The sequence below is a fragment of the Podarcis tiliguerta genome (genome assembly GCF_965153285.1).
Source record: "Podarcis tiliguerta genome assembly, chromosome: 6".
NCBI lineage: Eukaryota > Metazoa > Chordata > Lepidosauria > Squamata > Lacertidae > Podarcis > Podarcis tiliguerta.
The window spans coordinates 2,427,261-2,453,252 of NC_139539.1; the positions used below are offsets into that span (position 1 = coordinate 2,427,261).

Consider the following 25,992-nt stretch of genomic DNA (forward strand, 5'->3'; position numbering starts at 1 on the left):
TTCATATGAATGGTAAAAAATTGTTTTTATATGCCATAACTGCAGCAAGGATATTGTTCGCCCAAAGATGGAAGCAAGAAGGAATGCCAACGAAAGATGAGTGGCAAGAGAAATTGATGAGATGGCGAGATTCACCGGGAAAATTCGCAACCAGCAGGACCAGACTTTCCTAAAGGAATGGAAGAAGTTTTCAACATATTTGGAAAGCAACTGTAACCAACTGACATCGCCTGTAGGCTTAAAAGAAGTTTTGTAAGGAGTAATATAGAAATTATTGTGAAAAGAATTAAGAATAGGTATTAAGATTTGAATTTATAGCAATAACTGTAGTAACAAAATGTATAATTAGAAAGGATTTTAGAAAACCATCAGTTGAGGCTGAAGGAAGTCTTAGGCTGTGATAGCCAAAGATTTTGAAATGCTGTTTAAAAGGATGATATGCTGGAAAATATGAGGAAAAACCCATAAAAAATATTAATATATTTTTAAAAACGAGAAACACTGGACAAGAAGGTCAGAAACCGTAAAATGAGGGCAGGGTCATAACCATGGCATGGTCTGCTCAAACAATCTATAAAACACACACAAATTTTTTCTCTTCCATTTAATTTGCATGCAAAAGCCAGGGAAATGTCATTAGAAGCACTCATCTAGACAAAGATGAGAAATGTCAATATTTTTTTATTCCCTTCTCTTCTGCTCATTTTATAGATATAGATAGATGATAGATGATAGATAGATGATAGATAGATAGATAGATAGATAGATAGATAGATAGAGATACATATTCAAAGATATACAAAAATACAAACCCACAGCAAAGTATCTTTTTATAATATACGGAATTAAAACAGTAGGCAAAAACCAAATGGCACCAATCAGCCAATTGGGCAAAATTCCTACCAGGCCCCTGCCCCAACGGCAGACGACCCCATGACAGGCATAGCAAGGTCAACACACGAGACCTAAAATTAGGGAGGGTGGGCGGGTGACCCAGTGTGCGCAGCGAAAGAGAAAGCACAAAGCTGCGTGCCCAGCTTAAGAAACCTCTGTTCCCTCCCCAAAGATGGTGTCCCCTCCTGGCTGTGCCACCTGCGCCTTGCTGATCTCGTCAGCCATCACGAAACGCCACTTCACACGACCCTCTCGCTCGCTCGCCCCGCGTTCCATATCCCGGCTCCACCTCCTCCAGTTCCATCAAACTCTTTCCCAAAATATTCTGTGTTTTTTTAAAATATACATTTTTACTGATTTTTTAACATATCAGTTCCAACAGTCATACAACATAACTTCTCATCATATACAATATTTTTTAGACTTCCATCAACACCTCTGATGATTTTCCGTTCTTTATCACTTATTATGCATTTCTTAGGGATGCGGGTGGCGCTGTGGGTTAAACCACAGAGCCTAGGACTTGCCGATCAGAAAGTCGGCGGTTCGAATCCCCGCGACAAGGGGAGCTTCCATTGCTCGGTCCCTGCTCCTGCCCACCTAGCAGTTCGAAAGTACGTCAAAGTACAAGTAGATAAATAGGTACCGCTCCGGCGGGAAGGTAAACGGCATTTCCATGCACTGCTCTGGTTTGCCAGAAGCGGCTTAGTCATGCTGGCCACATGACCCGGAAGCTGTACGCCGGCTCCCTCGGCCAATAAAGCGAGATGAGCGCTCCAACCCCAGAGTCGGCCATGACTGGACCTAATGGTCAGGGGTCCCTTTACCTTTACCTTTATGCATTTCTTAGTTTCTATACTACATTTAATTGTCCTTAACTAATGATTCTCTTCATAGTCTTTCTTGCAATATTTCAAATAATCCACCTTACAAAACCTCCTGCAGTCCTACTAGCGTAATCTGCTTATCACAATTACTTTTCAAATAGTTCATATATTTACTCCAGTCTTCTAAGAATCTCTGATCCCGCAGGTTTCGAATCCTTCCTGTTAATTTATCTAATTCTGCGTAGTCCATCAACTTCATCCTCCATTCTTCTTTCGGCGGCAGTTCTTCTTGCTTCCATTTTTGTGCCAATAATATTCTTGCTGCTGTCGCTGCATATAAAAACAACTTACAATCCTGTCTATTAATATCATCTCCTTTTCCAAAATACTCTGAAGCATACGGGGTCTTGGTCTTGGTCACAGCAGTGGCGTTGGAGTGGGTGGGCACCAACCATTTCTGCCCATGCCCTGATTATTAACATTATTATTTGTTATATAGTGATTGATGCTTTGCTTTTTCCCCTGACAGAGACTCAAGGCGGCTTACACATGAAACAGAGCCAGCTAAAAACATGGGGGGGGGGGACAGCAGTGGAGCAAGCCAATCGGGCTTCTGGGGTGGTGCGTGTGCCCTGTGCCAAGGGTCCAGTCGCCCGCGGGGCGGGGTGAGCCAGGGCAGGATGCTGGGGGGGGAGGCAGCGGGCGGACCAGGAGAGACGCATGGCTCGGACGTGCTGCAGGCCCTGCAGTGAGCGCTGCCTGGCATTTTGTCACCCCCCTCAGTGGTGACACCCGGGGCGTATCACCCCCCCTTCCTCCGCCCCTGGTGGGGAAACCCAAACATTAAAAAACACCTAAACATCAATAGAATTAAAACTATATATAAACACAAGAGGTCTGTAAATACACAATATGTAATTAGGGATGGGTGAATCTTTCTGACATTTCAGTCTTGAGTTCAGCTGCACACATTTCCATGTGATCTTTTTTTTTAAGTCCTCATGAAAATACATCAAACTTTTAGCGTCAGTTTCTCCCACTGTGCAAATTTCCCACTCATATATTTTTTGCATGTTGCTTTTACTACTGCATGCATTTTTATGCACCGTTTGCCCTGCTATATGTGTTTTTGTACGCATCCCTGGGCTGGCAAACAGCATTGCAACGGTCAGGAAAGCGCCAATTCCAAAGGCTGGCTCCAGTTTGCGCATTGTCTTTCTGTTTGCGCATTGTCTTGGAAAGCGCGGATTCTATAGGTTTGCCTTTAACTCAGGAATTAATGGAAGCTCTTCCCTGCCTCTGTTCATCCTGCTTGCAGCGCTTGGTGATGCCACCTCAAAGTTAAACAGCTGCTGATTCTTATCTAGAACAAATGGCGTCAAACTGGAAGCTGAAAAATAACGTATTTTCAGGCTTAATGGATAGAAATGTGTTTTGCAGATAGCAGCCAAACAACCTGTAGAACTTGGGGGAGGAAACCTGTTTTAAAAAAAAACTCTGACTTTCCTTCCTTCCTTCCTTCCTTCCTTCCTTCCTTCCTTCCTCTCTTTCTTCCTACCCTAAGCTCACCAAAGACAGCACACTCAACAAGCATGGAGTTCAGAGCCCATGTTGCGCACCAGCCAGGCTGCTCTTGGTCTGAATGGCCTGTTCATAGCTAAGGAGCACATTCAACCTTTTCTCACAGTCTGAAGTGGCTTGGCTCTTCGCAGCGCGACCCCTCTCTCCGAGCTCTTATTCTGGCCACGCCTTCCTCATTTTAGGCTCCACTGGCCCTGCCTTGCTGGTCTATATAATGCACACCTTTTGCCGCCTGGGGGAGGGCTGTCCAAGGCAGCCACCAACCACCCAGCCCAGATCAACCAGCAACAGAAGGTAAGGAGACTGGGAGGAGGGGTGGTTCAAGATGAAGTGGTGGCAGGGGGTCTTTTTTAAAGAAATATTATTTTAAATTAATTTTTCAACATATCATTTTCAACAGTAATTAAACTTACTTTCATTTCAAATTGTGAGCTAGAGACGTGCTGCTTTAATGAAGGAGGCCAGACAAAGCCCTTGGATGCATTTTGGCTGTCTCTCTTTCTCCAGGTTTCTTCAGAAGCCGCCATGGCCCAGACTGTTCTTCTGAGCGTCGCCCTTCTGAGCGTCATCCTCTCCTTCCATGGCGCTTTGGGCATCAGTGGCTGCAGAGTCACTCAAACCGGGCTGGAAAACTGTAAGGGGGTCTCCACCAATTCATCTAGTCCATCAACTTCATCTGCCATTATCTAACACTTCTGTGCTTCCAGGAGACAACCATTCTCTCAGCCAGCAAAAAGCAGATGGTTCACAACAAAATTTAAGGGTCTGACAGGGCAGGTCCACCTCCTTCTTTAGCATCCGTCAATATCTTAAGTTTTACTCGAGACTTCCTGCCCTGCCAAACAACTCCAAAAACATCCCTCTGCCACCTCCTGATACAATCCATCCCATCCAAAGCTTGCACTATTTGGAACAAAAGCAACATCCCCAGCATCACTGCAACCCTCATCCCCACCACAACAACTCGGCCCAGTGAATCTGCCCTCACTGCGAATGTGCCACTTAAAATCCCCAAGCCAACCATTTATTTATTTTGCAGAAAACCCCCAGGTAGCTCAACGCTTGGTGTGCTTCTCGGATGCAACAACCACCATACGAACAGGTTCCAGACACGGTTCCTTGCCATGCCTCCCCTCCCTCAGAGAACCAGGGGAACTGTAGTTTTGCCAGGGCGCAAAGAGTTCTTGGTCCTGCACCTTTCTTGGGATTCCTTCCTTGTGCACCACCAGCTATGACCTTTAAGACATTCTGGAGCTGTGTGGCATCTATAGGGTTGTGGTTGGCATCTGTCTGTCTTCAGAGACATTGGAGTGTGCCTCCGGGGGTGAAGTCCAACTGCTGCACTAGCAGCACCAAAATGACCTCTCTGGGGGACAAGACTGGGCAGTGTGTTTGGAGGTCCTGGGATGCCCAGAGGACAAGACCTCCCTCTCAGCCCCACTGATGTGGTCCGGAGGAGAGCAGAGCCATGTGTTTGGGCCTTTTCTTCTCCCAAAGATGCCCTGCAAGGCAGTGGAGGTTTAGGATGAGCGCTTTCCTTCTCCCAGATGGGATCCCTTCCCAGGTGGGCAAGGCTCAGCCAGGCGTTCCAGCTTCCAGATACCTGCTGAAAACTTTTGCAATTATTCCATCAGGCTTGAGCAGGCAATTAAGAACGGCATCTTTCTGTAAGAGTTAGCTGACCTCTGATTATAATTTTTTATACAGCTTTATATACAGGTGAAACACGGAAAATTAGAATATCGTAGAAAAGTTCTTTAATTTCAGTAATTCAACTTAAAAGGTGAAACTAATGTATGAGATAGACATGCAAAGCGAGATATGTCAAGCCTTTATTTGTTATAATTGTGATGATCATGGTGTACAGCTGATGAAAACCCCAAATAAACAATCTCAGAAAATTAGAATATTAAATGAAATCGGCAAAACAAGGATTGCAAATAGCTGTACACCATGATCATCACGGCCACGACTTTCCCAATGCTAGAGGTAGAAGACTGCTGGCTTGCACCAACCCTGGCTTGTTCCAGGGCATTGAAGAACCTGGTCCTTGCCTCTCCCATCTCCAATAATCTGCTGTTTGTGTTGTCTTTACAGATTGCCAATCCACAAAAGATTACTGGGCGCAATCCATGCAAGGTCCTATCCAACAGCTCCCTGTCCCCGCCCTTCCTGGCCTGGCTGGGTGAGTAAACAATCTTTCTGCTGGGAAGTCATTAGTTTAGATGCTTTTATGGGAGACAAGTTCCCCTCTCCAAGTTTGGGGCAAGCCCTCCTTGGTGAAAAGACCCCCCAGCAGAGATTTAGCATGGCAAAACACGCAGCAAAGAGAAGTGTAGAAATATAGGCTGTGAAACCTTTCAAATGTGTCCTTCTGGTGAGTAGCACAATGTCCCCTTTTAAAAGCTTTCCCCAAGCTATCCCACTTCCCTAGCACAGAGAGAGGCCACATGTCCGGTAAGACATAAAGTGCTTTACTTACAAACTGTTCAAAGGTCAGGTTCATGTGCTTTTCCATACAGCAATCAGAAAAGATGCACAGGCAGTTTAAAATGTTGCTTAGTTATAAAAAATAAAAGTAGAGGAGAGAAATGCTAGTTTCAGGCTCCATTCTTTCTGAAACAAAAGAGGCTGGTTAATGCCATGCGACTGGAGCAAACAGCTCAGACCTCCTCTCATGCTGTAATCCACAGGCTTCGTCTAAATCGGTGGTCCCCATACCTTTGGGGGCTACTGCCCCTTTGGTTCCATAAACCCACCCCCAATGCCCCTTGCCTTACCCTCTAGAAAGCCTTATTCAGAATGGTGGTTTGCATGACCCACTAAGAAGAACAACACAGTGAAATTCAAAACTGTCATGGTGACTTGTACTGTACATTTATTCAAAATCCAAATGAAGCCGTTCAATCAAATGGATGAATGTTATGCAGAGATGCCAGATTTTCAAAGTCTGACAAGTTGTTTGCAACTCCAGTGCCCCCCCAACACCTCCTTGCCTCTTAGCACCTGGGTAATCCCTCTGCCCCCCCCCACCCGGTGGCAGTACATCTCCTAGCATCTATACATATCCGTACAAAGACTATGGGCCCAGAAATGATTATTGGTGGATGCCAGTAGAGTCTCTTAAGAAGAGAGACCCAGGAGAATCCAGCCTGCCTTAAAGCATCCTGGATTACTTAAACTACAAGGCTAGAGCTAGCCTATCAAAGCTTCCCTTTTAAGCTGCAAAGTGATGGCACTCTGCTGAACTCACAAATGTGAGCAAGGAAGGATAATATCCAATAAACAGATCCTCTCCTAGCATCTATAAACATTCCTACAAGTACTGCCCATTTTGGGAACCATCGCTCTCTAAAACAATGGCTGTCACCCACCTGAATAATTAACTTTGCTAATTAATCAGATGCTTAATAATATAATATAATATTTATACCCTGCCCATCTGGCTGGGTTTCCCCAGCCACTCTGGGCGGCTTCCAACAAAGTATTAAAATACAATGGTCTGTTAAACATTAAAAGCTTCCCTAAACAGGGCTGCCTTCAGATGTCTTCTAAAAGTCTGGTAGTTGTTTTTCTCTTTGACATCTGGTGGGAGGGCGTTCCACAGGGCGGGTGCCACCACTGAGAAGGCCCTCTGCCTGGTTCCCTGTAACCTCACTTCTCTCAGTGAGGGAACCACCAGAAGGCCCTCGGAGCTGGACCTCAGTGTCCAGGCAGAACAATGGGGGTGGAGATGCTCCTTCCGGTATACTGGACCAAGGCTGTTTAGAGCTTTAAAAGTCAGCACCAACACTTTGAATTGTGCTCGGAAATGTACTGGGAGCCAATGTTGGTCTTTCAGGACTGGTGTTATGTGGTCCTGGTGGCCGCTCCCAGTCACCAGTCTAGCTGCTGCATTCTGCATTAGTAGTGGTTTCCAGGTCACCTTCAAAGGTAGCCCCACGTAGAGCGCATTGCAGTAGTCCAAGTGGGAGATAACCAGAGCATGCACCACTCTGGCAAGACAGTCTGTGGGCAGGGAGGGTCTCAGCCTGCGTACCAGATGGAGCTGATAAACAGCTGCCCTGGACATAGAATTGACCTGCGCCTCCATGAACAACTCTGAGTCCAGAATGACTCCCAGGCTGCGCACCTGGTCCTTCAGGGGCACAGTTACCCCATTCAGGACCAGGGAGTCCTCCACACCTGCCCGCCTCCTGTCCCCCAAAAACAGTACTTCTGTCTTGTCAGGATTCAACCTCTATCTGTTAGCCGCCATCCATCCTCCAACCGCTTCCAGACACTCACACCGGACCTTCACCGCCTTCACTGGTTATGATTTGAAAGTGAGGTAGAGCTGGGTATCATCTGCATATTGATGGACACCCAGCCGAAACCCCCTGATGATCTCTCCCAGCGGCTGCATGTAGATGTTGAAAAGCATGGGGGAGAGGACAGAACCCTGAGGCACCCCACAAGTGAGAGCCCAGGGGTCTGAACACTCACCCCCCACCACCACTTTCTGAACACAGCCCAGGAGGAAGGAGCGGAATCACTGCATAACAGTGCCCCCAGCTCCCAGTCCCTCTAGACGGTCCAGAAGGATGCTTTGGTCGATGGTGTCAAAAGCCGCTGAGAGATCCAGCAGAACTAGGAAACAGCTCTCGCCTTTGTCCCTAGCCCACCAGAGATCATCGACCAGTGCGACCAAGGCAGCCTCAGACCCATGACGAGGCCTGAATCCCGACTGGAAGGGATCCTGGAAGGAAGCGTGCCTGGAGTTGTTCAGCAACCACTCACTCAATCACTTTGCCCAAGAATGGAAGATTTGAGACTGGGCCATAGGTGGCCATCGTGGCCGCATCTAAAGATGTTTTTTTTAAAAGCAGTTTAATGACCGCCTCTTTCAGCGAGTCTAGGAAGACTCCTTCACAGAGAGAAACATTCACCACCCCGTGAAGCCCATCGCCCAGCCCTTCCCAGCTAGCTTTTATAAGCCAGGATGGGCAAAGATCAAGGAGACAGGTGGTTGGTTTCACTCGTCCAAGCAGCCTGTCAACATCCTCGGAGGTAACAGATTGGAATTGATCCCACACAACTTGACTAGACAGGACTCTAGCACTCTCCTGCCCCGGCCCTGCTCCCATGGTGGAGTCTACCTCTTCCCGAATCTAAGCGACTTTATCTGCAAAAAACTTTGCAAAATCAATGCAGGAGTTCATGTGGCCCATAACTCTTAATGAATTGCTTCAAAGGTGCCTATATCTGCATGGGGGTAAAAAACCCAAGACCCCAATACTTGGGCAGTCTCCTTCCTTTTTTGCTTTTGATGGTCACACACAGTCGCAGAGCAGTAAATGCTGACATGCCGGAGCTTGCGATGACCACAGCCGGAAAATCCCTTGTCCAGCATGGAAATGGCTGGCAAAGGGTTGTGTCGCAAGGAGCGTGTTTTCCTTGGGTCGTGGAAACTTCGGCTGGCGCTGCTCAGCCCCCTCCTAACAGCTCCTTTTCCATTTCTGCAGCTGCCGTTTCGATGTCCTGACATGTGAGCGTGTGAGTGTGGTGATCAGGCCGCCCTATGGCGTGGACGTGGTTGCGTGCTTCGTGGTCCAGATCAAGTGCTCTTTGCTGTGAGTAAGATGCATCCTGGGTCGCTGGGCAGATTTGGGAGACCCTTCGTTGCCGAGAGGTGCCAAGACAAAACTGCAAAAGCCTTTGCGCCCGCTCTGCCCGGCTGCTGACGCACGGCAGGACTCTCCCCTTGGCCGTGAGCTCTGTGGTTTGAGGACAGGGGGGTGCTGATCTCTTGGCACCCCCTTCCCTTCCAGAAAAGCTCTTGGTACCCCCTTCCCTTCCAGAAAAGCTCTTGGCACCCCCTTCCCTTCCAGAAAAGCTCTTGGCACCCCCTTCCCTTCCAGAAAAGCTCTTGCTGTTCCCGTGGCGCCTGCTGGGCGTGAGGGGCCAGGCTATTCCGGCTGGGTGGGAAAGGGAACCCCAGAGGTGAAAAGGGGCAGATCAACAAAGCCAAACCTGGCCTTTGCTCACTAGGCAAGTGAATCATAGAATCATAGAATCATAGAATCATAGAGTTGGAAGAGACCACAAGGGCCATCGAGTCCAACCCCCTGCCAAGCAGGAAACACCATCAGAGCACTCCTGACATATGGTTGTGAAGTGAAGGAACATCTCTACAAGCCAAGATGAAATATGCAGGAGAATGAATAAAAGGAACACATGGCCTGGCTCATGACATCCTCTGTCTTGCATTTAAGACGCTAAAGAAAAATCGGATGGGAGGGTGGCTCTCCAGATGATTTGTCATTTCACATCATCCCCTGACAGCATGGCTAAGGGCACATAGGAACACCGGGAGCTGCTTTTTGCCTGGTCATCTAACTGCATGCTGTCTGCGCTCTGGATGGACCTTCATAATATGGCCATCATTCTCTTCTTTTTCTTTCTCTTTCTCTTTCTCTTAAGGCCTTTCTTTTCTTTTCATTCTTTCTGCCTTTGTTCTTTTTTCCCAGTTAAGTAGCTGTTTTAATTCCGTATATTATAAAAATATACTTTGCTGTGGGTTTGTATTTTTGTATATCTTTGAATAGGTATCTCTAGCTATATCTATCTATCATCTATCATCTATCTATCTATTTATCTATCTATCTATATCTATCTATCTATCTATCTATCTATATCTATCTATCATCTATCTAATCTATCATCTATCTATCATCATCTATCTATCTTTCTATCTATCTAGGAAATATTGAGCAAAAGAGAAGGGAGTAAAAAAATGCTTGATGTTTCTCATCTTTGTCTAGAGGAGCATTTCTAATGACATTTTCCTGGCTTTTGCATGCAAATTAAACTGAAGAGTAAAATTAGTGGCTATATTTTACAGATTCCATTTCCTTGAGCACTTCAATAGGCTGCAAATATTGGCCCTTACATTTTCAAGGGGAGGAAGGTAATCTTTTGTAATATTGTTGCAGGATATATGAGCATTTCCAGAGCAAGATTATAAAATTTTTAGAGGAAGCAAGGAAGAATTCCACCCCACCGGTTCCTCCGCTGGGGAGCATGATTTATAAGCATATTTCAAGATTAGTCTCCCTCTCAAGATAACTTCACTTCCTTATTCCTTTCCAGTAAACTGCTGTCTTTTGCAATGATTCACCCATCACGGGAGTGGGGGGGGGTGAAGGGATGCCAGGGACGCTGGGGCAGCTAAATCCCATTTGATTCATTTGATTCCTCCAATATGGCACCCTGTGCAAGCCCCAAATTTGGCTGCCCCAAAAGGATCTTCTCCACCATAGACCTGCACAATTCTGTGCCCCCCTGGCTGGGCACCCTGCGTGGAGGAACCACCGGCAACGCCCTAAATCTGATTCTGCTCCATTACTGGCAGTGGCTCTTCAGTCTTATCTGAAGATGCCAAGATTTGAACCTGGGACCATTTGTGTTCAGAGCGCACGCCTGGCCACTGAGCAGTGCCTCGTCTGGGGTGGTGTTGGCGGCCATAGTGCCCTTGTTTCGGCCTCGCCTCTCGAATCAGGGATGGATAGCAGCTGACCTTTCTCTCCTCTCTGCTTAGGCTGCTACCGGCCACAGTGAGCGTCGCATTTTGTGCTACCGTCCGGCTGGCGGTGGTACCTTTGGGGCTGAGTGTCGGCAGCTGCTCTTCGGAGTACGTGGAAGTCAAAGTAGAGCCACTGATCAGGTAGGTGATGTGCAACTTCCTTTCCTTGGTGGGAGGGCAGGCGGGGGTCGGTCGAGCGCCTCTCTTTCCCACAACCAGGGGAAATGCCCTGAGCCGTCAAAGGTGTGTGAGATTCCAGCCAAGTCTATCACCAGATCTAGGAAAGCAGCATGTTCCACTGTGGAAGGAGGTGTGGGTCCAGAACTGGCCTCCACAGTCACTTATGGGCTCACTGGTCAAACCCTGTTTATGGAAGACAATCGATCCACGGCTCCAAGGGATCGCCCAAGAAGAAAGACCCAGAAAGGCTACAGCTTCCATGCAGGGGGGGAGTGCATTAAAATGCTGCCCAGGTGGGGTGTGCAAGGCGCCCCTCCCCCAGGGGTGTGGTGCGGAGGGAGCCCGCAGCAGCAATGGGGCAGGGGCTCACTCCTGCACCCCAGTCCTGGAGAGGGCGCAGCAGCACTGCAACCCAACCCTAACCCACTTTCTGCCAGAGCTGCTGGGCCGGCCGTGAGGAAGCAGGATCTGATGTTCACCCTCCATGCTCTCCAGCACCCCCTGCTGGCAGGGCACAAGGGGGATCTCTGCCGGGGGGGCTGGTTCAGTTGCAATTATGGGAAGCGATGCATAAATGAATAATAAGAACAGAATATGAAGAAAGGACAGAGGAGCAGGATTCCAAAGAACCTCTCTGCTAACTTAATTCCTGCTCTCTTTTTTTGCAGTTTGCAGCTGCCAGCAGTGGCGAAAATCCTGGCCCCCGTGCTGGATCCTGTGGTAGGTCTCACAGAGCATTTTATCTCCCCTCTGCTAGCAGCCCCACATCAACAAAGTGGTTCCAAAATGCAGGAAGCAAAGTCAGTTGATCGGAGGCCTCTGCCTCTGCAATGCTCTCTTCAGGGGAATCTGGTGTCTCTTGTGCATCTATGCTTTCTTGTTGTTGTTGTTTAGTTGTTTAGTCGTATCCGACTCTTCGTGATGGACTAGAGCACGCCAGGCACTCCTGTCTTCCACTGCCTCCCACAGTTTGGTCAAACTCATGCTGGTAGCTTCAAGAACACTGTCCCACCATCTCGTCCTCTGTCGTCCCCTTCTCCTTGTGCCCTCCATCTTTCCCAACAGCAGGGTCTTTTCCAGGGAGTCTTCTCTTCTCATGAGGTGGCCAAAGTCTTGGAGCCTCAGCTTCAGGATCTGTCCTTCCAGTGAGCACTCAGGGCTGATTTCCTTCAGAATGGAGAGGTTTGATCTTCTTGCAGTCCATGGGACTCTCAAGAGTCTCCTCCAGCTCCATAATTCAAAAGCATCCATTCTTTGGCGATCAGCCTTCTTTATGTTCCATCTCTCACTTCCATACATCACTACTGGGAAAACCAGAGCTTTAACTATACGGCCCTTTGTCGGCAAGGTGATGTCTCTGCTTTTTAAGATGCTGTCTAGGTTTGTCATTGCATACTATCTGCATGCCATCCCTTGCTTTTCCCTGTAGGACTAATTGCAGTTGTTAACAGTCGTCCACAGGTTCACCATACGCATTGAGTCAATCACCCATCTCCTACTACCCTCCTGAGGGTAGTAGGTGACTTCTATTTCATGTGACTAATAGGTGGCCATGACCTTTCCAGACCTGGTAAAAGCATGCACACGAAAGCTTATTCCCAGAACAAACTTAGTTGGTCTCTAAGGTGCTACTGGAGAATTTTTAAATTTATTTTGAAAAAAGTTCACTCACATTTCAGTTCACGATTTGATCCCTGAAAGGCAGGCTTTAGCTAGTATTTACATAACAATCTGTGAGTTCATCTCACATGGAGATTGAACTCATGTGCTGCTAGCTGAGAACCAGCAGACAGCAAAATTACATTAAGAAAACAAAATGGCCGCAGGAGAGCAGCACTGCAGTAAGAGATCAGCCAGCAAGAGAGCAGGTGAATGTGTGAGAGAGAGAAAGCTTAAGATGGCTGTGTGACTCCACTCTTTTATGGAGTCAGCCAGGGCTGTGCCCATCTCCCAGGTCACATGCAGAGGGAGGACACTCCAGCCCAGTGGAACAGGAAGTTTGACTGGCTGGACGGTCATCCCCTGTATGTCCCCTCTAGCAATACAGGTAATGTTGTACTTGACTGCTCCACTGGATCACATCCCACATCTAGGATGTCCCCAAAAGGGTACATGAAGGCACCTGCTTGATCTCAAGTGGCAGGGAGTTCCAAGTTTCTGACCCACTGGACCTTCTCTTTTCCTGCAGGTTTGTAGCCATGCCCCGAAGATGATCACGCAACTGAACATCCCCCTTAACTTCCAACCTCGTAAGCGTTAATGGGGTGCATTGCTTACTTAAAAGACTCACGAGTTGCTTTAATATTTAAAAAAAAATCCCAAAGTGGTACGGAAAAGAATAGAATGTCTAAATGGGCACAATAAGATGATATTTAGCCAGAAAGCTCTACGCCTTCACAGTAACCCAGTGATGGCCAGACTTGGCCACTGCGGTAACCAATAACGTAGCTGAACTCTGCTCTGAAAATGAACGCAAATGGGTTTTGTCCGACGCAGAGGACACAAAACGGCATTAGGAATGAGGTCACCTGGGAGGAGGCTAAAGCTGATGGTCTGAGGGTCAAAAATGAAGTCTAGCGTTAAATAGGTCTTTGGTTCCCAGTCCTGGGATTCTCCTTTTTTTGTTTTTGAAGAAGAGGATTTGAGAGGGGAAAGTTTCATTTGGATTTTTGGGGGTGGGGTGAAAGTCCCTATTCTTCAGAACTCCCTGCCTATCATGTACTTCTAGCCCAGAGGTTGGTACCGCCTCTTGCTCCCCCCCCCCCTTTAGTCTCAGTGCTGTCCCTTGCAGAACTCAGCAGGGGGCAAGATGGAGACCAGACTGTGTGGCCTCTGCCTGACATTGGCTCTCTGGTGCCACCTACTGCCTGCCTCCCTGCCTCCTGCCCCATCAGTCCCAAGAGCTGCCAGGCATCCCTGCTTGGGCTACTGTTCTGCTGTGCTTTGTGGTCCAGCTTTGGAAAACTCCCGATCTTTCTCCCCCAGAGCCAACACCGTTCTTCACCGGCTGCCAGTACATCTGCACAAGGCCCTATCCGCCTCAAATCAACTCTGCCTACCTGGATTTCCCTTTTGTGGTGAGTGACTTCATCTTCTGGGAGGCTTGTTCCAGGCTCAGAGGGGGTCAGTCTGAATGATGGATGCAGGGAGGGAGGGCTAGAAAAAGGGCCGGGCGATATCTCAAGACTGTGATATATCACCAGCTAAACATTGCAATATACTGATAAATCACTATGCCGGAAGTAAGGATCAGGCTATGTACAGGCATACGTGGCTGGCGCTGTGGGTTAAACCACAGAGCCTAGGACTTGCCGGTCAGAAGGTTGGCGGTTCAAATCCCCATGATGGGATGAGCTCCTGTTGCTCAGTCCCTGCTGTTGCCCACCTAGCAGTTCGAAAGCACGTCAAAGTGCAAGTAGATAAATAGGTACCGCTCCAGCGGGAAGGTAAACAGGGTTTCCGTGTGCTGCCCTGGTTCGCCAGAAGAGACTTAGTCCTGCTGGCCACATGACCCGAAAGCTGTACACCGGCTCCCACGGCCAGTAAAGCGAGATGAGCGCTGCAACCCCAGAGTCGGCCACGACTGGACCTAATGGTCTTGGGTCCCTTTACCTTTTATGTACAGGCATCGGCTGGCTTCACAGTTTTCCCCGCATCGTGATTTTTGGATAGCGCACACAGATTCACAATATATTGGCAGGTCAGAAATTACGAAACCAATATCACAATATGGACTTCAAACCAGTTTGGGATGATACATCACCCTGAGCTAACACACATCATGATTCACGATAAACTGCCAGGCCAGAAATTATGGAACCGACAGCATGATATGGACTTCAAACCGGTTTTGGATTATAGATTGATATATCGCCCAGCCCTAGTTAGAACCAGAGGATTCTATTGCGGAACTAGTCTTTGCGGGACAAGGACCTTTGCTGCCAATCAAGCGTCCCCAAAGCATCCCGAAAGAATGAGCCGGGTTGGGAGAGCCACAACTAATGCTGTGAGCCGCTCCATCTTGGACTCATATAAGTGAAAATAAAGCCATAAAGCCACTGAACTTCGCTCCAAGGAAACTGAACCCGGGCAAGCGTTGCAGGGGGTTGGACTTGATGACCTTTGGGTTCCCCTCCAACGCCACGATTCTATGAAGCACCTGGAACCCCCTGGAGTCTCTTCCCACTAGGAGATTGGGGGGGCGCGTACCAATATAATAGGGTCACCTCCTTGTTGCTGCAGAGGCTGGAACTGTCTTGCTCATAGAATTGTAGGGGGAAGGGACCCCATAGCTAAGGGGGCCATGGCCCCGGGCACAAATGTATGAGGGGGTGCAACCAGGCACCTCCGTGAGAGGATTCCTCATGGAGGCCGGAGTTGCGGGGTGGCAAGCTGCGCCCAGGCTGGACCTTCGTGGCTGGAGCAACGCGCTGGCCTCCTTCTCGTGGCTGGGAACGCAAGCCCCGCCCCTGGGTTGGCGGAGAGGGAGGGAGAGGGAGGGTGCCCCCACTGCCACTGCCACACACTGAGGAAGGAGGGGTGGAGGAAGAGGAAGGTGGGAAACCATTGCCGGAGCCAGTTGCCCAGAGCACCTCGCTGCAAGGACATGAGGGCAAGGCGACACAGCGGGTCTCTGGGCTTTGTGTTTCTCTGCATTATCTCTGCTCTAGCCCCTGTCTCCCAGGTTGGGGCTAGTTTGCAAGAAAGACTCCCTTGATTAGACGCTGGCCGGTGAAGGGACTGACTAGTCCACCAGGGGGCTGCAACACCTGCCCCGTCCCGGGTGCCAGCAACCCACGCTATGCCCCGGCCACAAGGGTTATCTCGTTCAAGTGGCTGCAGCACAGGAATCTCAGCTTGCTGCTCTCTGGGCTGGCAGTTCCTTTAGCAGTTGGCGCTCTGACCTTCCCACCTGCTTTCTGAAAGGCCGCTGGACCTGCCTTGGGTCGTTTCCAGCCAGTGACTTTCCTGTGCCTCCAGATCTTATGTTCAGGTGCAGGCTGACTCACGGCGACTGTGCTGATCCCGTGGGTTACCCAAGAGGCGAGGTCCAAGTCCGGTCCATGGTCAGAGGTGCAACATGGAGACAGTCCATAGTAGCTAAAGCTGGGTGCAGGGCAAGGAGTCAGGTGAAGTCAGGAACAGACATGCAAGCAAGGAGCCAGGGCGGGTCAGGAGCTCAGGCAGGAAAGCAGGACAGGGTTCAGGCAGGAACTAGCAGCCAACAATGTTGCTCCCGCAACTTGGGACTGGGGCTGGCCGGCTTTTATCTGCACCGAGGCATAGGGCAGCCCCGAACTTCTGGTGACTAGCCTCTCCTGGCCTGGAGGCGAGCACTCCTCCTGCATGAACTTAGTTCCTTCCGCCTCTCTGCCCTGAGCCTCTGCAGCTCAGGAGAGGCAGGAGGGTTACCGGACCCAGAGGCAACCTCAGCTTCCCCTGACGGGGCTGAGAGTGGAGCACCTGCAGGCAATGGGTCCTCCATCACCTCCGGAGCCAGAGCAGACTCAGCTGGTGCCTGCACCTGAGGATCCAGCACAGGTGAGGACCCTTCAGGCTCAGGCCCCAGCCCCGGCTCAGCTGGTTCTGGAGGCGGGGAATCCTGTGCAGGCTGGGATCCCTCAGGTTCAGCCTCCGAGTCCGAATCCCAGGCCATCACAGCGACTGCAGTTGGGTCCCACTGAATTTCCCCCCTCTTGGTCTCCTTGCAGCCTCAAATGATCTGCGGAGGAGCTGTGGTTCCGTGGCCCACCTATCCCATCTACTACCCGCCAGCCACCCTCATTCCTGACGGACACATCTGTTATTTTTTGAACGAAGCTGACATGGGCAACATCTTTTCAACTTTGATGGCAAGAGAATTGTTCAGCCTTGAGCTCACCCAGGTGAGTTCTGCACAATGAGGGCCCTTTCCCTGGGCAATTGATAACAAGCTGGAAGCAGTGGTCGCCAATTTCGGGGGGGGGCACTGCCCCCTTGATTCCATAAGCTCACCCCCAGTGCCCCCTAACTTTACCCTATTAAAAAAGCATCATTCAGAGCAGCGGTTTGCACAACCTGCCCAGGAAGAGAATAACACAATAAAATCCAAACCAGTAACAATTAATTGCACATTTATCCACAATCCAATTTGTTTGTTCGTTTAGCTTAATTAATGCAGCCGAGGTGATCAACGAGGTGTTCAATGTGACACCAGGGGGTGCTGCAGAGCAGAGAGCCACCGACAATGGGAAACTCCCATTAATCGTTCTAAACGTCATTAAAAAATAACGTTCTGTAAGATCAATGTAGATCCAGCCCCTGCCATAAATATAAGGGTAGTATCCGGTGCTATTTGCAACAGGACACCCGTTTCCTCTTCTCCTCTCTGCGGCTTTGCACAACCTCAAGCTTCAGTTTAAGTATCCAGGGAGACATCCGTTCAGACAGAGTGTCTCCTTTTTCCCCCAAATTTTTTTATTGATTTTCCAAATTTATAACAAACATAAACAAAAAAGAAAAAAACACATATAAAAAACCAAACAAACATACAAACATTCATCCTATTATACTCCCACTTTTATTACCATTGTTAGCTGACTTCCTCAAATCCCTCTAGCTGATTTTCCATATATTTCATTGTAGCAGTTTTCCAATACTAATTTCCAATAAGATTAACTTAATCAATTAACATCTTTCTTTCTTATCATATTCACTTCTGTCCATAGTGTCATACAATTTAAAACCTTTAACTCCCAAGCCAATTTGGTACTGACAAATATTACTACTTATATCATCTTAGAATATTTTACTAAATAATCCTTAAATTTCTCCTGGTTGACTCTTTGAACAGCGCCCAGCATGGGGGGGGGGGGCATGACAGAACATTATAATCAAGATGTACAATATTTTCTTTCCACAGTCGACTGTGACCACCACTTTAATAATGAGCCACGTCCCTGAGGTACGTGATCTTCCTTGGTTGTGAGATGTTCTTTGGGTGTGTCAGGGGATGGGGAGATTTTCAGAGATTTGTTCATGGGCTGGCAGGGTGGCGAAATGGCTTCTTGGGCCCCCTGCGATGGACACATCATTTTGGGAGCGATAACGACCACTTTGGAAACATCCCTCAACAAGTTCAGGACAACGATACCCTTTTCCTCTCCCCAGGAGAAGCTCTGGAAACCAGCCTTGCAAGTTTGCAGCTTGGTTCAGCTGAAGCTGCGCGGCGGGAGCCGATTGGCTAGTGCCTGTGTTGTCGCCAGCACATCTCTCCGCTCTGTCTATGGAGCAGTTTTGCAGCTGTTTTCAGGGGCTTCAATGGGGACAGGAAGGACTGCCAGCTGAATCAGGATTTGCTGGTCTGTCACACAAACTGTGAAGCCAGCTCCGACTGAAAGCGAAGAATCCTCTGGGCTGGCTTTTTCAAAAGCATTTTATTGTTTTCCCGCATAAGAGAAACACAATTTAAAATACAATAAACAGCAGCAGCTTATAGCTGGAATCACTGCTTAGAACAAGTTTATGTTGCATATTGAAATCTCTCCAGATGTTTCGGTGGGTCTGGGGAGGTTGTCTCGGTCGATTGTCACATCTCATATGGTGAGATATTGCCTCTGGCCTCCCTGACCTGGCAGGTCAGTTTCTCGACCAGAGCAACAGGGCCACACCTGAGCATGCCATGAATCTCATTGACAGGCCTGCTGCAGAAAACCAATGTTTAGCAATTTCTAAACGAGCAATTTCTAAACAAAAAAGCCAGCATCTCCTGGTGAGATGTTGATTTCATAGAATTATAGAGCGGTGGAGCTGGAAGGGAGACCCAGGGTCATTGTATATTATTGAAATTGTATATTATGTCCTACATCTTGCGCCCGTTTAATCAGTACTCATTTTCCTTCTTCATCTTTGGTCTCCCATTCCAAAAGGATATTATATGCCTTTTAAAAATAATTTTGTGTTTTCTTCTATCACTTCCTTTTGGAAGTTGGAAGCCGAATATGAGAAGCCTTTTTTGTTATCCTCCTTAAATATATCCTGTCATTGTCTATGATGTAACCAGCTTTGAAGATGTTCTTTTATTTCATCATATTCTTTCAGTTTTAACTTCCCCTCTTGTTCTCTATATCTTGGACACTCTCCTTTTCCACCCAATATTTTAAGTGATAGTGCTTCGATAGGTGATAGCCACCATGGTGTTTTGGGTTCTAATAAATCTTTGTATTCCTCCCATACTTTAAACAGTGACCTTCTTATTAAATCACTGTTTATGCACTTTGGCTTTTCCATCCCAGAGGTAGGCATCCCATCCAAATCTATTATCATGTCCAGGAATCTCAGCTTAAAGCATCCCTGACAGATGGCCACCCAACCTCTGCCTAGGAACCTACAAAGAGGGAGAGTCCACCAGATCCCAAGAGAGTCTGTTCCACTGTCCAACAGCTCTTCCTCTCAGAAAGCGCTTCCTGGGGTTTAGCAGGAAAATTAGAGCAAATTATATAGCCATGGTAGCCACCAACTGTAAAGGAGATGAATTTATTTGACCCTATCTACATCAAGCTATATTCTATCTTTATCACCAAACTCCGAATATAATTGCACACTGTATTAATTAACATTATTTTTAATATATTAGTGGCCATGTGATAATCTTAGCTTACAAATTTTATTGTTTAATGTCTTAATTTGTATAGTAAGGTACTTATATAGCTCTGTTTAGAGTAGGTAATGTCTAGATAATATAAATGTTTTAAGTATATTTTCTTTTAATTGTTGAATGATTCTGTGTACATTGCGGCAGCCTTTGGCTATGTGCAATAAAACTGACTGACTGACTGACAGCTCCTTTCATCATATATACCAAAATTGGTCTTCCCTCTAAAAGATAACTTCCATAACACCTTACGTTAGAAACCTGACAGTACCAAATGATCGAAGGTTATTCACCAAAGCCAGACTAAACGTCTTTCCTTCTGCAGTGTTGGATGGCAGGTTGAGAGGAGTTCCCTACCAGCACAGACTTTGCTCGTGTGCCCAAGATATCGATTCCATAAAACATATTTTGTTGCACTGTGCAAAATATGAGCAAGCCAGGGCTGAACTGAGATTACCCTTGCTGGTACCTTTCCCGGGAAAATCAGAGGCTCACTATGTCAGGTTCCTATTGGAAGACCGGACAAATGCTAGAACATTAACAGTGGCAAAGTTTTTATCGGTAGTTGCAATAACCAATGATCCCTATATTCTGAACAAAATGCTTGTTTAACCTGGAGGTGGGCTGTATGAATTGTGTATTGCTTTGTAACGATTTGTTGGGTCTCTGGACTGTAATAAAGATTGAATGATTGATAACTTCCAACCCACTGGTGACGTGCGCCAGAGCCAGGATAGATGATCCTGAGAGATCACATCTACCCTCTTTTCCGACAGATTGAATGTCCAACAGATATTCCTTCTTTGCTGAAGTTCTCGTGCTCAAGTATCTCCATCCAGTTTACTGCTAACTATGTCTATCTTGATGCTGAGCTGCATATCGATATTGGCTATTTCGAGTCAGAGTTTGTTGGCCTCATTCAAGCCACAGCGGTAAGTAAAAACATGACCTGGAAGCTGTACGCCGGCTCCCTCGGCCAATAAAGCGAGATGAGCGCCGCAGCTCCAGAGTCGGTCACGACTGGACCTAATGGCCAGGTGCCCCTTTACCCTTTACCTACATTACCGATAAAGAGTTTGTGAATGTTTATTCCAAACCTGCCAAGGAGTCCAGTTCATTTTGTTGTTTCTTTAAGTATCGTACTTCGTAAAAGGTTCCCATTCTTCTTTAAAGTCACAGTTATCATTGTCACATAGTTTATGTGTCAATTTTGCCAATTCCACATAATCCATCAGTTTCTCTTGCCACTGTTCTTTAGTCCGGATTTCCTCATTCTTCCATCCTAAAAAACCCCCGGATTGCTCTCAATCTCCCCTGACCAACGGTTCGACTCTGATGCCCTTTGCATCCCAATTTCAGAGAGTGAAATTAATTCTCCGCCCGGGCATTGACTGCCAAAGAGGACTGCTGCTGTTGTCGGTGGATGTAATAAGGTAATGCATGCAAGGACCCGTCCCCTGGTTTGGATTAGGTCCCTTGGGACCGTGGATGGAGGCCCTCGTGGGCAGCTGTGGTGGGCTTGGGGTAGAGAGCATTGTTTGTGGGCACCCGTGATGCTTCTTCCTCCCTGCACACAACTGACACTTCCTGCCACCTGACTTTTCCTGGCTCTGGAAAGGTCTCCAGATGTTGGAGAGGCCTGTCTCAGAAAGCAGGGATGCAGGGCTGAGGCTGTGAATGCAAGGAAGGAAAGAGGCCCTATAGATGGGGAGGGGATGGGTGGCTCTGCCTCGCATCACAGCGGCTCATTCCTCTCTCCCCAGCGACCTCCAGATTACAGCTGCTTGCAGCGGGAGCAGCTGCACGGTTTATGTAAGTATCGGGTGATTTAATGGGGGCAGTGGGGCTCATGGATGGAGCTGACCTCACTCAGCCCCCCCCCCCCCCCAGCTTTTAGTTGGGCAAAATCAACATCTCATGAATTTTTGCCCAGGCCGTTGTAGGGCATATCGACCGCACAGATTTTAAACCGATTGACACATCTGTTCCCTCTCTCTAGGGAATTGTGGGCCCTGTGGTTTTGAGGGTGGCAGGGACCTCTAGCAGAGACCCCCCCCCCCCCGGCCTTGACACCCAACTACAATTCCCATGATTCCTCGAGGGGAAGCCATGACAGAGTGGAACTGGTGCTGAAGCGATGCTGGTTGCCCGCCTTGCATCTTGCAGTTTCTGGGCTCGATGGTTCTCCCCCTGCTATCTGGCCTTCCTTGGGGTCTTCACACCTCTAAAATTACTAGCATTTGCCAAAGCCCCCAACTCTCGATCTGTGCCATTCAGGGCTCTGCCCAGTATACCTGAAGGAGCATCTCCACCCCCATCATTCTGCCCGGACACTAAGGTCTAGCGCCGAGGGCCTTCTGGCGGTTCCCTCATTGTGAGAAGCAAAGCTGCAGGGAACCAGGCAGAGGGCTTTCTCGGTGGTGGCACCCGCCCTGTGGAACACCCTCCCACCAGATGTCAAAGAGAAAAACAACTACCAGACTTTTAGAAGACATCTGAAGGCAGCCCTGTTTAGGGAAGCTTTTAATGTTTCTTAATCTTTGTTGGAAGCCGCCCATAGTGGCTGGGGAAACCCAGACAGATGGGCGGGCTACAAATAAATTATTATTATTATTATTATCCAACACACACTGGTAGAAGTGCTACTTACCTACCTTTCCCCCAGTCTCCTTCCAGTTGCTTTGAAAGGGACCCCAAAAGGCATCTAGTCCACCCCTTTGGCCCAAGGGCTGGTGGTCTCCCACTCACCCTCCTGCCCCACTCCCTGAGGTGCGCTGCCTCAGAAGGTGGCCCAATTCTCCTTCATTTGGAGGCTGCATGGCCATGCGCCATGGATTCTTTAGACGTGGTTCCTGCACTGCAGCGGGTTGGACTACATGACCCTCAGGGACCCCTTTGAAGTCCACAGTTCCATGATTCCCATCTGCCTCTCTCTTGACGCGTGGAGGGTTTTCTTTTCGCAGGGCTCCGTGATAGAGGAACTGTTTCCGATAAGGACACACTGCCAGAACTTATTCAACGGTGAGTGTCGCTCAGGGGCGCGTTTTGCTGAGACAGCTGGTGAGATTTGCACCGGCTCAAGCATCTCCTTGCGACTTCGCCGCAGTGAAATCTAGGGGATGGTCGGTTTAAAGGCTCCAGCATTCGGGGACCCTTGACATGAATGTCAGCGGCCCCCCAATGGAAAACCTTGCGAGACTGGCAACTTCCGTGTGGGTAAAAAAATAAATAAAAAGCATGGCAGAAAAAATAACTCAAATATTATGTGTTGCCAAAGGCTTGGAAGACTCTGAAAAACCCAAGCTGCTTGGTGGGACTTTATCTGCCGGACCCCCTCTCTGCAGTATATTGTGGAGAGAATAATTGGGTGCACTCTTCCCACCTTGGATCAAATCTACGCTTCCAGGTGCCATAAGAAAGCTACAGAGATAGGGCAGGATAGTGCGCACCCCGGAAATGATCTCTTTCAGCTTCTGCCTTCTGGAAGAAGGTCCAGGGTTATAAAGACCAGGACTAGCCGCCTGAGAATCAGTTTCTAAGCAAATGCAATTCTGGTTCTAAACTCAGCATAAAGAGTCTCTATAGTATATTTTAAAATGGGGTTTCAGAGTTTTTAGGTGGGGTTGAATGTCTTATGTAGATTTTCAATTTCATTGTTCGGTATGGAACAATGACAATACAGTCATACCTTGGTTGAATGTGCTTCGGGATGAGCACATTCGAGTTGCGCTCCGTGGCAACCCAGAAGTAACGGAGCGTGTTACTTCCGGGTTTCTCCACTTGCGCATGCGCAGACACTCAAAATGATGTCACGCGCATGCACAGAAGCGCCGAAACATGACCCGCACAAGCACAGACTTGCGGACACGGGTTACATTTGCTTATAGATGCGAAAGGGGCTCCGGAACGGATCCCGTTTGCATCTAGAGGTACCACTATAAAGATATTGTATCATATCGTAAGTGCTCCAAGGCAAAAATGCCGGAGGTATCAGTCTTTGGCTCTTGCGATGTGGGCACAGCCATAACTGCATGATAATTTTTTTATTCCCCGTCTTCTCCTGCAGAAAAGCTGAGAGGCGGAATCCCCTGGCCTTTCCCCATAAACTGCGCCTGTTCCTCCTGCCATGACGTTATTGTTATCCCGGTGAGAAGAGAGACTTTAAATTGTATGCCAGTGCTGGGTGGGAGAGCATGCGGGACAAAAGAAATGGGGGAATTGGGAAATAATGCGGGGAGGGGGCACTGTGTCCCATAATCCCTCTTCTGTATTCGTAAGAACTTGATCATTTAGTGTGGCAGCAGCTACCCTGTGGAACTCCCTGCCTCTTGATGTTGAGCTTAGAAACGCTTGTGTGAATTTTATTCTGTTCTGGTATTTGAACTCCAGCTCTGGAGGCAGATCAGAGCCATTCTGGCTAGTAGCCATGAGAACGGGGGGAGTTTGGGGTGAGGAAGGTCTTCCTTTTGGCTATAGTTTTACTACCACCAAGGATCTCTTTAGCCGCCCCTGGCAGGCTCCCTCTGCAACCCATCCCGCTTTTCACTTCCCATAGTAAAGTTTCATTTCATTTATCTCCCTCCTACTGTGTCCCGAGGGACGCGGGTGGCGCTGTGGGTTAAACCACAGAGCCTAGGACTTGCTGATCAGAACATTGGCGGTTCAAATCCCCATGACGGGGTGAGCTCCCGTTGCTCGGTCCCTGCTCCTGCCAACCTAGCAGTTCGAAAGCACACCAGCACAAGTAGATCAATAGGTACCTCTCCGGTAAGGTAAACGGCGTTTCCGTGCGCTGCTCTGGTTTGCCAGAAGCGGCTTAGTCCTGCTGGCCACATGACCCGGAAGCTGCACGCCGGCTCCCTCGGCCAGTAAAGCGAGATGAGCGCCGCAGCCCCAGAGTCGGCCACGACTGGGCCTAATGGTCAGGGGTCCCTTTACCTTTACTGTGTCCTGAAAGGGTTCCTGTTGGCCAGGATTCCTTCCGTTGCCACCTTCCCCCCCATGCCCCCGTTCATTTCAAAAGGGCCTGTGCAGGAGAACTTCCCAAGGAATTGTGCCCCGAGTTTATTATTTCATAAAAGTTACACACCCATCTTTTATTGGGAAAGGAAAACCTCGAGGGACCTTGCAAAAAAGAGAAAAGAAAATGTGTACAAGGTATTTGTAACAATGCAAGAAATATAACTGTGCAAGGAAAATGTATATGGAGAGTTTAATTACTGAAACAGACTAAAAGTCCCGTTAGCTTTCTAAGCACCTGGATGGGCTTGTCTAAAGAAGAATGTTTTTAGCAGCTGCCAAAAAGAGTCCTGCCACTTTTATGTCCATAGGCCAGGAGTTCCAAAGTTTGGATGCTGCCACACTCAATGATGGAGTTCTTACAAAGGCGACATGGGTGTTACGTAATGCAGTGGCCCCAATTCCCCTTCCCCGGAGGGCATGTGTCCACTGTTTGGCTTTTCTACCTCAGGTGCCAGAATTTATAGGGGTCTGAGTTGAAGAGGGTGGAATCCAGGGGCGAAATGGGAGGTTCATCATTCTCACCCAATCTCTTCTGGCCTTTTTTTTTTTAACAGAAATTTGCCATGTGGTGCTGCAACCTGAACTACGTGCCCTGATAACCTCGGGTGGCTGGAGAAGACCCTTCGACGGAAGCCAGAGCGGTCCCTTTGCTTCGCTCAGAAGGGGAAAAGAGGGGAAACCGGGGTGGTTGATTTCTCTATGTTCTCTGTAGTGGGAAGGGTTCAATCATGCACAGGGGTGTATCTTCAATTGTGCACATCTTTAGATCTTGCAATCAGGGCTTTTTTCATCTGGAACTCAGTTGGGTGCCATTCTAAGAGAACAAGGGGGGCGTTTGTGGTGAATTCTGGCAGCTATTTTTCTAGAAAAATAGCAGTGCTTATTCTGCTGAAGGGCAGTTTCCAGGGGTGATTTTAAGTGCTAAAGGGTGAGAAGAAAGTTGTTTCATTAAAGAATCTTTGGACTGCATTCCTGAGTTGTGGCATCTGATATTTATTTCTTTATTTAATGGCTTTGTCAAATTTATGCGCCGTTTTATTCTTCAAACAAACACACACCTCAAAGTCGTTTATGAAAAGGTGAAATGACAAAATCAGGAATGATCTGCGATACTTTAAAACATGCAGAGAGTTAAAATGCTAAAACAGATTAAAACTTGCACCAACTTTCTAAGCCTCTGGACGGGCTTGTGTAACCTAAAATGCTTTCGGCAGATACGGAAAAGAATACGGCAAGAACATCTGCTTGGCCTCAAGAGGCTGAGAATTCCAAAGTTCAGACGCTATTGCACT

At 48.1% G+C, this 25,992-nt stretch overlaps 1 protein-coding gene across 1 annotated transcript in view; it reads left to right on the forward strand.

Moving 5' to 3' along the window:
* Positions 1-25,656, forward strand: part of LOC310680241 (uncharacterized protein) — a gene marked incomplete at its 5' end in the record, with an annotated part of 37,722 nt that extends 12,066 nt beyond the window's left edge. Inside the window, 16 exons of the mRNA XM_083446594.1 lie at positions 3,485-3,596; positions 3,810-3,936; positions 5,400-5,487; positions 8,807-8,914; positions 10,882-11,007; positions 11,715-11,766; positions 13,235-13,295; positions 14,032-14,123; positions 16,758-16,931; positions 17,948-17,989; positions 20,455-20,610; positions 21,038-21,111; positions 21,442-21,490; positions 22,642-22,699; positions 23,745-23,824; positions 25,255-25,656. Of these exons, the coding sequence (XP_083302720.1) occupies positions 3,485-3,596; positions 3,810-3,936; positions 5,400-5,487; positions 8,807-8,914; positions 10,882-11,007; positions 11,715-11,766; positions 13,235-13,295; positions 14,032-14,123; positions 16,758-16,931; positions 17,948-17,989; positions 20,455-20,610; positions 21,038-21,111; positions 21,442-21,490; positions 22,642-22,699; positions 23,745-23,824; positions 25,255-25,296 (1,441 nt within the window). The 3' untranslated portion in view covers positions 25,297-25,656. The remainder of the gene's footprint in view (positions 1-3,484; positions 3,597-3,809; positions 3,937-5,399; positions 5,488-8,806; positions 8,915-10,881; positions 11,008-11,714; positions 11,767-13,234; positions 13,296-14,031; positions 14,124-16,757; positions 16,932-17,947; positions 17,990-20,454; positions 20,611-21,037; positions 21,112-21,441; positions 21,491-22,641; positions 22,700-23,744; positions 23,825-25,254) is intronic.
* Between the last annotated feature and the right edge of the window lie 336 nt (positions 25,657-25,992).